This window comes from Aotus nancymaae, unplaced genomic scaffold (assembly GCF_030222135.1).
Source record: "Aotus nancymaae isolate 86718 unplaced genomic scaffold, 86718_ANA_hifiasm-v0.15.2.pri h1tg000033l, whole genome shotgun sequence".
NCBI lineage: Eukaryota > Metazoa > Chordata > Mammalia > Primates > Aotidae > Aotus > Aotus nancymaae.
Window position 1 is genome coordinate 47,093,975 of NW_026988447.1, and position 18,135 is coordinate 47,112,109.

Genomic DNA, 18,135 nt, shown 5'->3' on the forward strand with positions numbered 1-18,135 from the left:
ATGACTAGATTTTGTTCTGGACTAATTCAAAGAATGGCTTTTGTCACATTTAGTTTATAAAGACTCAGATACCTATTGAGATTATTTTGCCTATGTGATTTTTTTTGAAATAAAAATTTTATTGACATGTAAGGTACATAAAGAAAAGTGCACAAATCATAAGGTAAAAGTTAATTAATATTATTTATTTTCTACTTATTTATTGTGGTATATAAAAATAACTATTATTTTTTATGATGGCCTTTCATTCTGTGCTCCTGCTAAATTCACTTATTAATCCTAATGATTTACTGGTAGCTTCTTTTAAATTTTTCCATGGACATAATCATGCCATTCATGAATAATGGCATCTTTATTTTTCTTTTCCTATACTAACCCCTTTTATTTATTTTTCTTATCTTATTGTTTGGTAGGGGTAAACAAACAGCATCTTTCTCTGAAAATGTTTAAGTATGTTTTCTTTTAACTTTTACCTTTAAATAATATTTTCATTGGATATACAATTATAGGTTAGCTGTTATTTATTTCATTATTTTAGAAGTATTAATCCATTCTCTCCCATCATCTCAGTTGGGAAATCAGTTGTTTTACTTTTACTCATTTTAAGATAATGTATCTGTTATTCCTTAGCTTTAAGATGTTCTTAATTGTCTTTATTTTACAGTCAAGTTCCTTTTGTGTGGTTTACCTTGCATTCTACCCTTCTTGGGTGGTGTAGTACTTCTTGAACCTGAAGCTTGATGTCTTTTTTCAATTTTGAGAAATCCAAGACCATTAATTCTTTCAATATTGCGTCTCTCTCTTATTCCCTTCTGAGGCTACAATCACACACATATATTGGCATTTTTATTACTGCTCCAAACATGTCTTCTACTGTTTTTCTGCATCTTAAATTCTATATTCTCCATGCTGCAGCTTGAATACTTTCTGCCTCAATTTAGCAATTCTCTCTTCAGCTATGTCTAATCTGTTATTAATTCAATTTACAGAATGTTAAAAACATTTATATTATTTCATATAATACAAGTACAGAAAACTTTAAATAAAGTATACATAATGTCTATGAAATGAATAATCTTGGAAATGACTACACATATCAAGAGTTACTTCATAGCTCTAGCCATTGTCCCTGCCCAATCACAATACCCTCTAGCCCCTAGTAGCAGTCAATATTTTTATTTTTATGGTAATATAAACTTATAAAATATATTTTTAACATGAGAACATTATACTAAGTGAAATAAGCCAGCCACAGAAAGACAAATACTGTAGGATTCTCTTTATACAAGGCTCTTAAAGTGGTCAAAATCATAGAGACAGAAAGTAGAATGGTGGTCATCAGGAGTTGATGGTGGCAGAGGGAGGAATGGGGTGTTATTGTTTAATAGGTACAGAGTTTCAGTTTTACCAGATGAAGAGTTATGGAGAGGGGTGGTAGTGATGGCTGTACAACACTATGAAGTATTATACTGAATACCACTGAACTGTATGCTTAAACTGATTAAGATAGTTAATTTTTTTGTTATATCACTACCACCACCACCACAACAACAAAATAAATAAAAACAAACCTATAGAATGATTGAAGTCTCTAAGAGGTGTCATCTTTTTTCTAGAGGGGATTCATTATTGTCAGGGCAGGCAGTTTGATTTAGGGGAGATAGCTTTTATCCAATCTAAGATTTTGTTGATTGAGAGCAATATTTAGTTTTATGAAGGCTGACCCATTACTTATTCACCATTATTTCAGTAGTATATCCCTTTAGGATTCCCAGGTGAAAGTATGGAATATTTACCAAGACCCCTCCTTGTTAGAAGACCCTATACTCCTATTTTTGGTCTTCTCAGACTTGAAGCTGCCAAAAGGTTTACTCAGCTTTTTAGCCTTTTAGAGTTGCTGGTGAATCAACAAGTACCTCAAGGAGAAAGTGGTACCACATGCTGAGTTAACAGCTCTAAATTTCCCTCATCTCCAGAACCTTGGCCCTCAAGTACTCACTTCCTTGGCAGCTTTTAAATCATTTTTAAAACTCATTTTTTAAAGCTAGCTTTTCTGGTTATTTTTATGAACTTGTTCTAATATAAAGTAGTCTGCCATAGCTGGATGTGAAAATCTTACCTATGTGACTTCCTTTGGTATTATTCACTTAGCAAGCATTTACGCCAAAGCTTTAATTACAGGATACTTTGAAGATATTGTAGGTTTAGCTTCAGACCACTGCAATAGAGTGAATATCACAATAGAGCAAGTCACATGAAATTTTTTATTTCCCAGTGTATGTAAAAGTTATGTTTACACTGTATTGTAGTCTACTAAGTAATAGCATTGCTTTCTTAAGAATAATATGTCTGAAAAACAAAGTACATACCTTAATTTCAAATACTTTACTGCTAACAAATGCTAATGGTCATCTGAGCCTTCAGTAAGTTGACTTTTTTTTGTTGGTGGAGGGTTTGTCTCAATGTTGATAGCTGCCGACTAATCAGGGTGATGATTGCGGAATGATGGAATGACTGTGGCAATTTATTAACATAAGACAACAATGATCTTTGCTGCATCAATTGATTCTTCCTTTAATGAAAAATTTCTTTGTAGCATGTGATGCTGCTTGATAGCATTTTACCCACTGTAGAACTTATTTCAAAACCAGAGGCAATCCTCTCCAATCCTGCTACGGCCTTATCAACTAAGTTTAGGGAATATTCGAAATATTTTGTTGTCATGTCAACAATATTCACAGCACCTTCAGCAGGGGTAGATACCATCTCAAGAAACGACTTTCTTGGCTCATTCATAAGAGGAAACTCCTGATCTGGTCAGTTTTCTTTTTTTAATGAAATTGCAGCAATTCAGGCACATCATCACATTTACTTCTAATTTTAGTTGTCTTGCTATTTCTACCACATCTGTATTTACTTCCTCTGTTGAAGTCTTGAACCCCTTAAAGTCAACCAATGAAGACTGAAGTATTATCATTAACAGGAGTTTAATGTTAAACTCCTGTTAATGTTAATACTTTGCCCTCCTTCCATGAATCACAAATAATCTTCATGGCATCTATAATGGTGAATTCTTTTCAGAAGGTTTTCAATTTACTTTGCCCAGATCCATCAGATAAATCCCTTTCTATGGCAGCTATAGTCTTATGAAATGTGTTTCTTAAATAATAAGGCTTGACAGTCAAAATTACTCCTTGATCCATGGGCTACAGAATGGATGTTGTGTCAATAGACATGAAAAATAACATTAATCTTGTATGTTGCCATCAGAGCTCTTGGGTGACCAGGTTCATTGTCAATAAACAGTAATAATTTGAAAAGAATATTTTTTCTAAGCAATGGGTCTCAACAGTGGGCTTAAAATATTCAGTAAGCCGTACTGTAAACAGATGTGCTGCTATTCAGGCTTTGCTTTTCCATTTATAAAGATCAGACAGAGAAGATTTCTCATGATTCTTAAGGGCCCTAGAATTTTCAGAATGGTAAATGAGCATTGGCTTCAACTCAACTCAAATTCACCAGCTGCATTAGTTTCTAGCAAGAGAGAGTGTTCTTTGAAGCTTTGAAGCCAGGCATTGACTTCTCTCTAGCTATGGAAGTCGTAGATGGTATCTTCTTGCAATAGAAGGTTGTTTCATCTACATTGAAAATCTGTTCTTTAGTGTGGCCACTTTCATCCATGATCTTAGCTAGATCTTCTGGATAACTTGCTGCAGCTTCTACATTTGCACTTGTTGTTTCACCTTGCACTATAAAAGTTAAGAAGATAGCTTCTTTCCTCAGCCTTCATGAACCAACTTCTACTAGCTTCCAACTTTTCTTCTGCAACTCCCTTGCTTCTCTCAGCCTTCATAAAGTTGAAGAAAGTTAGGGCCATGCTCTGGATTAGGTTTTGGCTTAATTAAGGAAACGTTGTTCCCAGTTTGATCTTCCATCCAGACTACTCAAATTTTTTTGATATCAGCAATAAGCCTGTTTCACTGTCTTATCATTCATGTGTTCATTGGAGTAGCACTTATAATTTTCTTTATGAATTTTTCCTTTGCCTTCATACCTTGGCTAACTGTTTGGCACAAAAGGCCAACCTTCCAGCTTATCTCTGCTTTTGACATGTCTTCCTCACTAAGTTTAATCATTTCTAGCTTTTGATTTAAAATGAGAGAGTTGTAACTCTTCACTTGAACAGTATTAATTGGTTATTAATTGGCTTAATTTCAATACTGTTGTATCTCAGGGAATAGGGAGACCAAGGAGAGAGAGAGAGATGGTGGAGAGGCTGGTCGTTGGAACACTCAGAACACACATGGCATATGTTGATTAAGTTTGCCTTTTTACATGGGTATGGTTCATGACACCCCAAAACAATTACAAGAGTAACATCAAAGATCCTTGATCACAGGTCACCACAGCAGATATAATAATAATGAAATAGTTTGGAATATTGTAAGAATTACCAAAGTGAGCACATGCTGTTGGAAAAAGTGGCACCAATAGACTTAATTGACACAGGATTGCCACAAACCTTCAATTTGTGAGAAAATGCAATATCTGCAAAGAAGAGTAAAGTGAAGCTCAATGAAACGAGGTATACCTGTACACTGTTTAGTTGTTTTAAAGTGGACTTCTAAAGCAATGCATGTACTAGACAATGTCTTAAACTTTGTGTACCCTTGTGCATATTCTTATTTTTTTTCTGAGACAGGGTTTTACTCCCATTGCCCAGGTGGGAGTACAGTGGTGTGATTATAGCTCATTGCAGCCTCAACCTCCCGGGCTCAAGCGATCCTCTTGCCTTGCTTTTTGATTCTTTGTAGAGATGAGTTCTTACTATGTTGTGCAGGCTGGTCTCAAGCTCCTGAGCTCAAATGATCTGCTTACCTTGGCTTCTCAAAGTGCTGGGATTACAGGCATGAGCCACTGCACCTGGCTTCCATATGCTTTAAGGTCACAAAGGATCTTACTGCTACCTGTTTGAGACATCTATGTATCACATCATGTTTTGTTTCATCTGTTAACATTATTTAATGATAATTTCTAAGAATACAGTGCCATGTTGAAAAAATTTAATTTCTAAGTTTTAATTTCTATGTTGATGTATATATGTAAAGAAATAAAATGTTCTAAAGTAAAAGAGAAGTATTAACAGGTTCAGTTCTCTCTCACACACACATACATGTGCACACACACACTGTGTAATATTTACAAAAGCTTTAATTTAACACAGGAAGCTACATTTCCTATTGAATGGTATTGTGCTCACTGATACAGCACTCACCTGGTATTTATACAGTCAATAGACATCTCCTTATAACTAACCCAAATATTAATACACCAGTGTGTGTGTGCAGAACTACAGGCAAGCTGCTCAACAGATATAGAACACCGAAGCCATAAGATACAGAGTAGTCTTAAGGCATCTCTTAAGCACTTAATCTAAAAACAAAACTGAGCTTTTCCATTAATTTCCATTTCCCCTAATGTTTTACTTTTTATAATTTTCTACATTCTCATTTTGAGAAAAAAAAATTATAACATTGATCAGAATGGGCCTTTAACCTTTTTTCCCCAACACTGCTGAACCATTCTTTAAATTCTATGGTACACCTCTTTTATGCAAGGGATATATTACTAATAATAGTAGTGTGTAAAAACTAAAATCTTAATAGTACAATATTTTTATTTATTTATTTATTTATTATTTTTGGGGACAAGGTCTCACTCTGTTGCCCAGACTAGAGTGAAGTTGTGTGAGATTTCAGTTTACTGCAACCTTCACCTTCTGGGCTCAAGTGATCCTCCCACCTCAGACTTTCAAGTAGCTTGGACTATAGGCACATGCCACCACTCTCGGCTAATTTTTGTATTTTTTATAGAGACAGGGGTCTTGCTATATTGCCCAGGCTGGTCTTGAACTCTTGGTCTCAAGTGATCCACCCACCTCAGCCTCCCAAAGTGCTGAGATGACAGGCATGAGCCACCACAACCGATCACAATATTTAAATACTAAAGAAGATCACTATTTAAATATAGTCTATTTGTCATTCATTTTTGGAAATAAAAATTTACTCATTAATTTATTCATTTTTAAAATAAATTGAGTAACTTTTTTTGAGTGCGAGACAGTATACTAAATATTTTACTCTAAAATGAAGGTCAAGTGATCAAATAATGGATTATGAGACTATTAAAAATTCAGAACATCCACGGAAATTATAAAAACTGAATAAAGAGAAAAATAGATGCCCATTCTATAAATCATACTAGAGATATCATTTGGTGATATTTTTGATAACATAAGTTTTGGGTTGTACCTCTTCTGGAATCTTGGGCCATTAAGTCTCTAAATTACTTCTAATCTGTCCTAAAGCCTGCAAAAATGTAAGTTGGAATCTGGAGTTACACAGTAATTCTCATAGCCTTGCATGTGAATTATTTATGAAATTCTTGAATAGTATTGTCATTTGAAATAATGCATAAACCTAGATTAATCTTTTGATTTGAAACTGTTATTAAAATAACATTTTTACAGTGTGAGGGGATAATCTTGATGTTAAACCAATGATAATTTCTGATTCATTTTCTGCATTTTTATACTAAAAAGCCCAAGTTTGAAAATAATAGTAATATTACAAAAATGAGTCTTTGCCTAGGCTGAGAAGATATCCTATATTGCTATTTAGATTCTTTTCTCAAAAGAAAAAAATTTTTTCTGCCAGGGAATTCAGTTATCTGTACCATGATGGAAAAATCTTAGTATCACATGCCAACAGTGTCACCCAGGATCATTGAGTTACCTGTTAAAGCTCCTGTAATCAGGCAGTTCTGCCTTTCCTTCAGGCTTGAAAAGTTTAGGATATAAAGCCTCTAAAAGCTCCGGATCATTGCTAATGGCCTGCTCCCAGGGAGACTGATAGTACTTAGGGACAGCTGTGGTGTTGAATTTTTCAGGAGGAATTTCCTTCAGTGGTCCAGAATATCCTTTGGAAAAATATAGCAAAAATAAGTAAACACTGTGCCCAAGAGTTACTAAACTCCACCTAACATTTCATCATGTTTGATTTTTCATGCTGGGTTAAATTTATGAAGCATGCATCCTCTTTATCATCTCTTAGAAAACAGCAGTCTGCAAGTGTTAGACATTTTAAAGCTTCTGTAAGCTTATGGGAGTTTAAAAAGAAACCATTTTTCTTAATGTTTAATTTTTCCAAATTATGGTTTTTCCTTGACTATCTTAGAATATATTTGTTCCAGTAAAACTATTCATTTAATTTTCTAAAAATTGTGCTCCTTGCATTAATTCACACTAAACATTAGATATCACAATTAATTAATTTAAAAATGTTAATATTGAGTGCCTATTGTAGTCTAAGCTAGGGGAAATCGCAATGAAGACAAAATCTCCCTCCTCTCGAGCTGATTCTTTAGAGGTGATGTTTGAGTTTTGTCTATCTTCAATTGTTGAGTGCTCTGTAAAATGTTTAAGCTTCAAGAAGATGGAGTAACTTGTCTCCACTACCTTATTCAGGCCCAGCTCTTCCTAACTCCCCATGTATCCATCCCTGTTTATTTTGTTCCTCAAGATTTCTTACCTACCTTTTCTGCTTCTGATCTCACCTCCCCAGTTTATTCTTCTCATAACAGCTGGGAATTTTCTGTAAATACCATTTAAAAGTCACAGAAATTCCTGGCATAGATCTTTAAACCTTTTTCACAGTGACACTCTTCCAGTTTTCTAAGGCACAGTTATCTACTTTCTGTTTACACTGCCATACTACCTAATTATATCCCTGCAATTCTCTCTTCCACCATGTTAAATCCCTTTACCATTTGATGACTTCTACTTTTAGATTTCTCTGATGCTCTTTCCCATCTCTACAATAATTTTGATTTTCTTCTGTCAAAGCATGCCTATCTTAAAATGTCTATCTCCTCCAAAACAGCCCCTTCCTTGATAATTCCATGTGTAAATAGTCATTTGTGATTACTTAATTTTCTTCAGATTGCCTCCAATATCTAATAGAGATCTTTTTATAGGCTCCTTTTCTCTGCTTACCACTTACATACTGTTGTTCCTCAAAGCTCTTTTCTTACACAATGTACTCTACCTAGAAAATTCCATTTATATTCATAGCTTCAATTATGACCTATGTATTGATGATTCTGACTTTTTTTAATCTTCAAGCCCTCTACTCAATTATTTACTATATTTGTCAAAATAAATGATCCACTGGCACGCTTTATAACTTGTCTAGACCTAAATGCAGCCATTTTCTAATATATTCTGCTTCTTTTATCACTTTACTCTAGATGCCCAAGACAGCATTGTCCAAAACTCTCCCTCATCCCCACAGCAAATCACAAAGTGTTACCAACTATATTTCCTAAGAATTTCTAAAATAGTGGCTCTTATACTATTGTGTCTGAATTATCTTGGAAACATATTTAAAATGTAGATAATAGGATCCTCCCTCCAGAGATTTGGCTTCAGTAAGCCTCAGGTATGACTCAAAAATCCAAGTGTTTGACAAACTCTAATACAAGTCTTATGCAAGTGGTCTACAAACGGAACAATGAGGAACATTGTTCTAAGAAATTCTCTTTACATTTCCATTACTCCTGCCCTGGTCAGGCCCAGGTGTCTCTTGCCCGGGTGTTCGTCAGAGCTTCAACACTAATCCTTTAGCTCTAACCCTCTCCCAGCCACCCTCCACACTGCTGCCCCAGTAGACCTTCCTAACTGGCCACACTCTTCCCCTGCTCAGGGTGCCCTAATGCCTCCCAGGACAAAATCTCAACCACTCAGTGTGAGCCAGGTGGCCCTTCCACCTGTCCAGCCTCACCACCTGCTTTCTCCTCTCACACTCTTTGCTCCGGGACTATGGATCTAGTCACTTGTTGCTTGGGGTGCCTCTTATGCCCCCCACTTGGTCTGTTTATTTCCTGTGACTGGAATGTTCTCCCTACTTCTTGTCATGTGCAAATTTCTATTGCAAGCTTCAGCTTCAGGTCACCCTTCTAGGCAGCCATTCCTGCCTCCCCAAGGAAAAGAGTTTTCTTTCCTGTGTCTTCTTTTCATATATTGTATGTAATTCCATCACCATAACTACCACATTAATTTCCTATTCCTTTCATGGAGTCAGACCTTTAGAAACTGGAAAATTTTAACGTTTACACGATTTTTAAAAATTCCTCAAAATCCCACTACCCTAACACAAATATTTAGTTTTATGTATTTTCTTCCAGTTTTTCTTCACCCATAAACATAATGATCACATAACTAGAACATCTAGTGTACATGTAATTTTTTTCCCCCAAAATTTGTTCAAACTACTTTTAAATGTTTTTATATCATGTTTATAATTATTTTAAGGGTTTCACAATAATCTATTAAATTAAGGGGCCATGTTCATGTAATCTTTTCCCATTTTTGAACATTCAGGGTTTTCTAATTTCTTTTTATATATATCATTAAATAACTTTTTTCTTTTTTGATATGCTGAGTTATCTACAGAAAAGAATGCGCTTATGTTTAACCTTACAGAAATATTACAATTCAGCAATGCCATATGTCTACATTTTTTGTTTGATTTTTAAATATGTTTTAATATAACTGAAATTTAGATAAATTTTATTTTTATAGTATTTTGGCATTTTCATACTCTTATTTATTCATGTATGAAAAAAGTTGGCTTTTGGATACATAGTTGGTTAATCACTAACAAATTAATTTGCCAAATTGTAATAATTATAGTTTTACTCAGCTTATTGTACTTTTCAACTTATCTACCCAGAAGGAAGAATCCATTTGTACTCTTGCTTCGTAGTAAACTACCTAATAACACCCAAACTTTTCTTACTCTATATTACATAGACATTTTCTAATATTCAATATTGGATACTAGCTCTAAAGAACTACATAAATTTAGAACTTTACAAATTTCTCTTAAGTTAAACATTGCATGTCCTCATTCATATGTGGAAGCTAAAAAAGGATGATCTCCTAGAGGTAAAAAATAGGACAGAGGATACTAGAGGCTGGAAACAGTAGAGAGAAGTGCGGAAGAAGAGAGATTTGTTAAAGAATGCAAAATTATAGCTAGATAAGCGAAATAAGGTCTAGTCTTCCCTAACACTGTAGGATGACTATAAATAAGAATAATATATTATGCCAGGCGTGGTGGCTCATGCCTGTAATCCCAGCACTTTGGGAGTCTGAGGCGGGCAGATCACGAGGTGAGGAGTTTGAGACCAGTCTAACCAATATGGTGAAACATTGTCTCTTTTAAAAATACAGAAGTTAGCCAGATGTGATGGCATGCGCCTGTAGTCCCAGCTACTTGGGAAGCTGAGGCAGAAGAATTGCTTGGAACCAGGAGACGGAGGTTGCAGTGAGCCAAGATCGCACCACTGCACCCCAGCCTGGGTGACAGAGCAAGACTCCATCTCAAAAGAAATAACAACAAATAAAAATAAAAAAGAATAATACATAGCTCAGATAGCTAGAAGGAGGATATTGAATACTTCCAACACAAAGAAATAACAAATATCTGAGATGATGGATATGTATCAAAACATCACATGTACCCCAAGAATATGTACAGTTATTACATATCAATTTAAACAATGTGAATTAGAACTATAACAGTTGAGTTGGAGGTACATATTGTCAAAAAATAGTATTACATTGGAGAAGATTCTAGGAGTACTTTTGCTAAATATGCTGTTTATTTTACAAAAATAAGATATCATTAGTTTCAAGATATAACTATTTTAAATTTTTAAAATCTATACATTACTCGAGAAAATGTTTGAATTTTCAAAGACATTATAAGTTACTTTGAAAAGTTGTCTAATCAGATAATGTAATTTTTGGAAAGATGTCAGACTATGAATAAGGAGTTGATTCTCTTTTAAAATAATAAACAAATGTATACTCTTTAGGAGCTGCATTGAAAGTCCTTTGAGGAAACAGAATAACAAAAACAATCACCATAAGATCTGTTGACACAAGGCACTTGTAAATTTGGTACCAATCTTGTTTAATTCTTTTTGGTTTTATTTATTTTTTTTTTGTAGAGATAAGGTCTTGTTATGTTGACCAGGCTGGTCTGGAGGTCCTGGCCTAAAGTGATCCTCCTGCCTCAGCCTCCCAAAGTGCTGGTATTATAGGTGTAAGCCACTATACCTAGATCTAATTCTTTTTTTCTTATAATTTTAATTTAAAGTATTTTTATTTTTAGCTTTTGTGGGTATATATTTATGGATGTATATATTTATGGGGTACAGGAGATCTTTTGATAACATCATGCAATGTGAAATAATCACATCAGGATAAATGGGGTATCCATCACCTCAAGCATTTATTATTTATGTTATAAACAATCCAGTTATACTCTTTTACTTATTGTAAAATGTACAGCTAGGTTATGGTCACCCTGTTGTGCTATCAAATACTAGGTCTTATTCATTCTTTCTATTTTTGTTGCTTCATAGGCGTTCATAACCTCAACGTCTTAATTTATAAAATGAGGATTGCAATTAATAGGTCATGGAGTTACTGTGAAATTAAAAAAGACAATATATATCACAGCATTTTATAAATTGTACAGTCCTATACAAATAGAATTTCAATATAATTACAAATTATTTTTAGAATTTTCAATATAGCAGGTGATTAACAGACCATCTAAAAGAAAGAACATATGGCTACTATATATGTTTTATGTGATTCTTTTAGGTCTGAATTTTTGCATTTGTCTTGTATTTATCCAAAAAAATTTTATTTTTGAGTCAGAATTTCACTCTGTTGCCCAGGCTGGAGTACAGTAGTGTGATCATGGCTCACTGCAGCCCCCACCTCCTGGACTCAAGTGATCTTCCCACCTCAGCCTCCCGAGTAGCTGGGACTACAGGTGTGCAACAACATACCCAACTAAATTTTGTATTTTTTGTAGAAATGAGGTTTTGCCATGTAGTTCAGCCTAGTCTCAAACTTGTGGGCTCAGGTGATCCATGCACCTCACTTTCCCAAAATGCTGGGGTTAGAGGTGTGAGCCACCATGCCTGGGCCCAAAAAACATATTTAATGAGGAAAGATATATTATTTAAATACTATTTAATAAAGGCGTTAAATGCTTTGAGTCATATCATTAGGTACACAGAAATTTCATTGCTCTATTGGTAAGGGGATTGGTTACCTGGTGCAATGTTGTCTGGATTTGGAGGGCTTCGTGGATCTGGGGTGTTGGGAGGAGTCAAGGGGGCTTGCTGTGAACCACCTTCCAAGTTGCTTCCATCCAGTTTCTCATTCTGCATAGCAATACTGTGCTGTTTTTCAGGAAAAGTAAACTCTGCTGAAAACTCAAAAATGTAAGCACAATAACGGGAGCTATATATGCAAAACTCCATTTGTATATTTATAATTTAAATGCAATGTCGTTTCATTACTTCCTGGGACCTCAGTAATTCTTTATGTGGTAATATGGTTCTACATTTGAATGACATTTACTGATATCAGTCTAAGATCTGCTTTATGATGACAATACACTTAATAATAATTAAATCTGAAATTAGTTGAGCCTTACTGTGTGCCATGCACTGTGTCTAGTGGTTTATATCAATCATTTCATTTTCTATTTGCAACATCCCTATGAGATAAATGTATTTATTTTTGAATCCTTACTAATCTAATAGTGTAGAGCATATTGGCCAAGCATTTGGCCTAGTAATTCTTATGTTCCATTGTATTTATATTTTGTCTTTAATTAGATTCTTTAATGGATAGAAAGTTTAAAAATCTAATCTGAAATTTGAACAGCAATCATATGTATTCCCAAAAAACCCAAAAATCATTTATATTTTAAGTTGCATAGACTTGTGAAAGGAAAAATTTGTGATTTTTGGAAAATAAAATGCTGAAAAGAGACATTTGTCTTTTATCTCTGTCTGAGGTTAGAATTTATAGCAAAAATATTACAACGTTAAACATTTAAAAAACTTTAAACATTGCATGCCTAATTGCAAAGTCATCATCACATTCACACTTTATTTGGTACTGAATAAGCCTAAATGTTTTAGCCTTGCACTGACACCTCCCTATCTAGTCTCATCAATTTTTAAAGATGCATCCTAACCTTAAAACCAAACCACTTATGATTCCCCCATTATCTTGTATGCTTTTCTACGTTTGATTCTTTGATCATAGGAGTTCCCTAGCGAGAGGCCCCCTCTCTATCTTTACCACGGTCAGATCCATCCTAATTTAAAGAACACCCCCTTCTCTTATTCTTCCTCCCCTTCAAATCAAAAATTTTGTCTTTCTTCTTGCTGATCCCGGATCATTTGCCTTTAAAATAATATTTGTGTCCTGTTTCATTTACTAGTTTGCTGGCTACTTGAGAACAGGGAATTTCATTTTGCTTATATTTATTTTACAAAGCCTAAGATGGTGCCTTATATAGCACAAGCAGTCAGTGAATATTAGCTGAATTTTTAGCGAAAAAATAGCCAAATCCACTTGACTCTTTTTTACTATGAAATTTTTTAAAATGTCAACTTCTTTTTTCACTTTAGTCTTCATGCACCTGTTCTCCTCATTGTTCACACTTTTATCATATTATCACCTACCTTCTGTCCATTTTCCACCAAGCATTTCCCTTCCAGTCAGACTGAATACAAATCCTGGTATGGCATTACCCCAATCTTTAGAAATTGTTCCTAATTGCCTAGTGAATAAAATACAAACTCTTTTGCCTGGTAATCAAGATCTTGTACTCACCTCCTAAATATTATCTCTCATTCCTTGTAAACTTCCACAAGCCAGTTCCCCACTGCTACCCTCTGCCCTCCTCAGCCCCACAAGTTGTTTCACCTGCTTGGAATGCCATCCTTTCTGTTCTTTGTTTCCTCTAAGACCCATCTTAGAATCTCCCTCTTCTTTCTGACTAACAATCTTCTATTGGAAATGTCTCCATAGTCTGCATTATCGCAATTCTTCAATAAAACCTATGCCATCTTCTCATGCTCTTTCTTACTTGTTCTTGTTACCTGGATTTTGGTATTGCATTTATGTCATTTGGAGTCCCCACCCTACTTATAATCTGGTTGAAGTCTAGTTGGCCACCAATTTGATCTGGATGTTTGTCCCCTCTAAATCTCACATTGAAATTTCATTTCCAGTGTTAGAGTTGGGGCCTAGTGGGAGGTGTTTGGTCATGGAGGTGGATTCCTCATGAATGACTTGGTGCCATCCTCGTAGTAATTAGTTCCTATGAGAACTGATTGTTAAAAAGAACTTGGCACCTCCTCCCTCCTCTCTCTTCCTTCCTTCCTCTCGCACCATGTGATGCCAGCTCCCCTTTCCCTTCTGCCATGAGGTGGAAGCTGCCTGGGGCCCTTACCAGAAGCAGGTGCTGATGCAATGCTTCTTGTACAACCCACAGAACCATGAGCCAAATGAACCTCTTTTCTTTATAAATTACCCAGCCTCAGGCATTGTGTGTGCGCACACGTGTGCGTGTACAATACAACATTTTGAATTTGAATTCAGCTCCTATCTTGAGTGCTGGACTTAATAATTGATGAGATTAGTATCTTTTTGTTTTACTTCTAAACCTATACTACCTCTTTAAAAAGTAAAAAGTTCCTGAGAACTTTAATTATAAATAAAAAGGCATTTGACATCAATTTGGGAAGTTTAAATGTATAATGCACAAAGAATAACATTTTCTAAGTTCCTAGAATGTATTCATGAAATGAATTTCCCCTAAACTTACAAATAATTCCACCTACATTAATTTCTAGGAATTGTAATACTAACCCGTAACCTTTTCCTGGGGATTAATGATGAGCAGGAAAATCAACTCTTTCTAGTTAGTCATTAATTATCAGGAGACACCCAATACCTCTACACCATCATTAAGTATACAAGCAAAGCCTTATAATAGTTAGGTAGTAACCTGTATAATTATAAGCCTTATGTCATAGCATTCCATCATCTGCAATTCCCTTCAGAAAAGTTGGAAAGACAAATGAAAATATGTCTCTTTTTATCTCAGTTAAGTTGACCCTAAAGAAAACAAAACTAATGTGACATCCTATAGATTATGAATATGTAAATTAAAAACACATACAGAAGATGCTTTACATGATTTCTGTTGAAATATCAATAGAAATAAAAGATGGCTCCTTTGTATGTTCTATGCTTTGTGCCAAATACATGGTAGAAGTTATTTTCTGAACAAAGCAAATACAAATTTAGAGTTCCAATTATTTAGTGTGGTCTTATTTCAGAATTACTTTTTACAGTATACTCCTCCTTTTCCCAGTAGTATGTAAGATTTCCAGAGATTCAAAAAGTATGATATCCTTCTGCACTAATTTATAAGAAGAGAATTTTAATTATCATAAAGCATTCTTCCATTTTACTTTATTTTTAGTGGCCTATTTTCTTCATCCATCTCCATTTTGCCATTTTGGTTAAGAAATAGCTTAGTTCTGCCAGGCGTGGTGGCTGACACCTGTAATCTCAACACTGGGTGGCTGAGGCAGGCGGATCACAAGGTCAGGAGTTCTAGAACAGCCTGGCCAATATGGTGAAACCCTGTCTCTAGTAAAAATACAAAAATTAGCTGGGCGTGGTGGTGAGTACCTGTAGTCCCATCTACTCAGGAGGCTGAGGCAGGAGAATTGCTTGAACCCAAGAGGCAGAGGTTGCAGTGAGCCAAGATCATGCCACTGCACTCCAGCCTGGGCAACAGTGAGACTCCTTCTAAAAAAAAAAAAGAAAAAAAGAAAAACAAAAGATACAGCTTGGTTTATGAACTAGGGCTTCAAAATTGGCTCATGTAGCAAGCAATGTTCATTTCTTTTTAGGAACACATTTTTACTATTATTATTGTTTGTGTCATAGAAACTATATGCAGCTTGAATTTGCCAGTGTCCCTCAGCAGTAGAATTCAAAGCTACACTTATTTTTTCTGTTTCTAAAATGGTAGTATTTGAACAAATGGCATTAACGGGGATTGGTTTCTATTTTCACTTACATGAGGTCTTAAGCACTATACTAGAATAAGAAATTCTAAAGCTAAATTAGATTATTACTTTGACAATATATTCCAGAAAATGTAGTCAATAAATTAGATTAATGTGATATAAATCATATAAGGATCATTCAAGAGCTAGATTGTAAGTAAATAAAAGCTCTCTTATCTTTCAATGTCATTTGGTCTCTCTATCACTAGATAAAGCCTGTATCTATTTATCTTTGAGCTTGCAGCATAGCATCTAGAACACAATAGGCACCCAATAAATATTTGCCAAAAGTATAAATGAATGTGAATGGGAATCGATCTTAGTCTAATATTATATTTTGAATTCCTGTCATATTAACAACATTTCAAGTTGCAATCTAGAGCCTTGACAAAGTGAATGTGTTGTTTTACAATGTGGTGACTATCTTCCTTAATGATTTATTGTGCAGGTAATTTTTTATAATTAAGATCAGGCAACACAGAGACCATTCAAGACAGACGGCACCTGAGAGTATATCGAAGTATGTATCTTCATTTTTAAACCAAGGGGGAAAATCCAGAAAGGCAAAATAAAAAATAAATAAGAAAACCCTTCTGAATCAACTCTAAATCACATGGTTGGTGGGAGAGCCAGGACCAAAAGTCTCCTGATTCTCAGGCCAGAGTTTCCTTTAATTACACCATGAAAGGAGTTGGTGCCAAGAACTCTAGAATTCTGACAGCTGAGTTTCAGTCTTCTTTATTATGGAGTTGCTTAAGTCAAATGAACATACTTCCTTGAATACTACTTTCCTTATTTTGAACGAAGAATAAATTTCATCAGACTTCAGAGTATATTATGTAACTCAGTAAAATACGACTTTATTGCATACATTATTATTGCTGATTGCTCTGAGTTACTTATCAATATTTAATTATTTATTTCAATAAACCTGTTTGGGGCCATTTCATTTATTCAGTGCCCAGCCTTCTGGGAATAGTGAAAAATTGTCAAGACATATTGTTGTATATATTATGTGTAACTAGAACACATTTGACCACAGGTACATAAGATTATTGTCAATAATTTAAAATACAAGTGATAAGAGAATATGCTGTGTTCCTAGAGACATTTTAAATCTTATTGTACCTTTCTTCAGAATTATAGTTAAAGTGTTATTCCTAGAGATGTAAGTGGAAGTTATAAAAACTGACATTATTCATTTATTCAAACGTCTAAACTTGTAGATGACTTTTCAAAGACTTCCTTAAGCCACCTTATTTTGTACTACTCCATAGAGAGTTTCCTCTGTTGTCACTATTGAAAGAATATGATTACATAGACTCCATCAGATGGGATAAGGATTGTTTTTAACTCATACTTACAAGATAATTTTTAATAAGAGCATACTGGGAATACTTATAAGGTACATTGACTTCAATTAAAAATCATTCCTCACAAATATAAATACTACAGTTGAGTAAGATTTGATGGCTAACTGAATTCACAATTAAAACTAGATTTAATCAATGGATGGTTGAAGAATGCTTACAAATATGAAAATTTGTTAAGTGTCCTCTCAAAATTGTCTGTTAACAAAAAACATAACAAGGAAACTAGAAATATGGAACACACAATTTTGGTGTTTGTGGATGTAGATATTAGTTTCTATAATGTGTTTTAGTAAGTATAGTAAAATAAATCAGGGATATTAGTCTGTTTGCTGTAAAGAAGTGAGCTGTTCAGGCCGGGTACAGTGGCTCCCGCCTGTAATCCCAACACTTTGGAATGCTGAGGCGGGCAGATCACCTGAGGTTGGGAGTTTGAGACCAGCCTGACCAACAAGGAGAAACCCTGTCTCTACTAAAAATACAAAAAATTAGCCGGGCTTGGTGGTGCCTGCCTGTAATCCCAGCTACTTGGGAGGCTGAGGTAGGAGAATCGCTTGAACTCAGGAGTAGGAGGTTGCAGTGAGCCAAGATTGCACCATTGCACTCCAGCCTGGGCAACAAGAGCGAAACTCTGTCTCAAAAAAAAAAAAAAAAAAAAAAGACGAAGAAGTGAGCTGTCCATTCAAAACAACTTATTAGTAATGGCAGCTGGTAAGTTTTTGGACTTACATTT

General features: G+C 34.8%; 1 protein-coding gene across 2 annotated transcripts in view; it reads right to left on the reverse strand.

Moving 5' to 3' along the window:
* Positions 1–18,135, reverse strand: part of MYOZ2 (myozenin 2) — a 48,095-nt gene that overhangs the window by 13,762 nt on the left and 16,198 nt on the right. For both annotated transcript variants that reach the window (XM_012473045.3, XM_012473044.3), the window contains 2 exons: positions 12,198–12,327; positions 6,795–6,978 (listed from right to left, as the gene is read on the reverse strand). In XM_012473045.3, the coding sequence (XP_012328468.1) occupies positions 6,795–6,978; positions 12,198–12,327 (314 nt within the window). The remainder of the gene's footprint in view (positions 1–6,794; positions 6,979–12,197; positions 12,328–18,135) is intronic.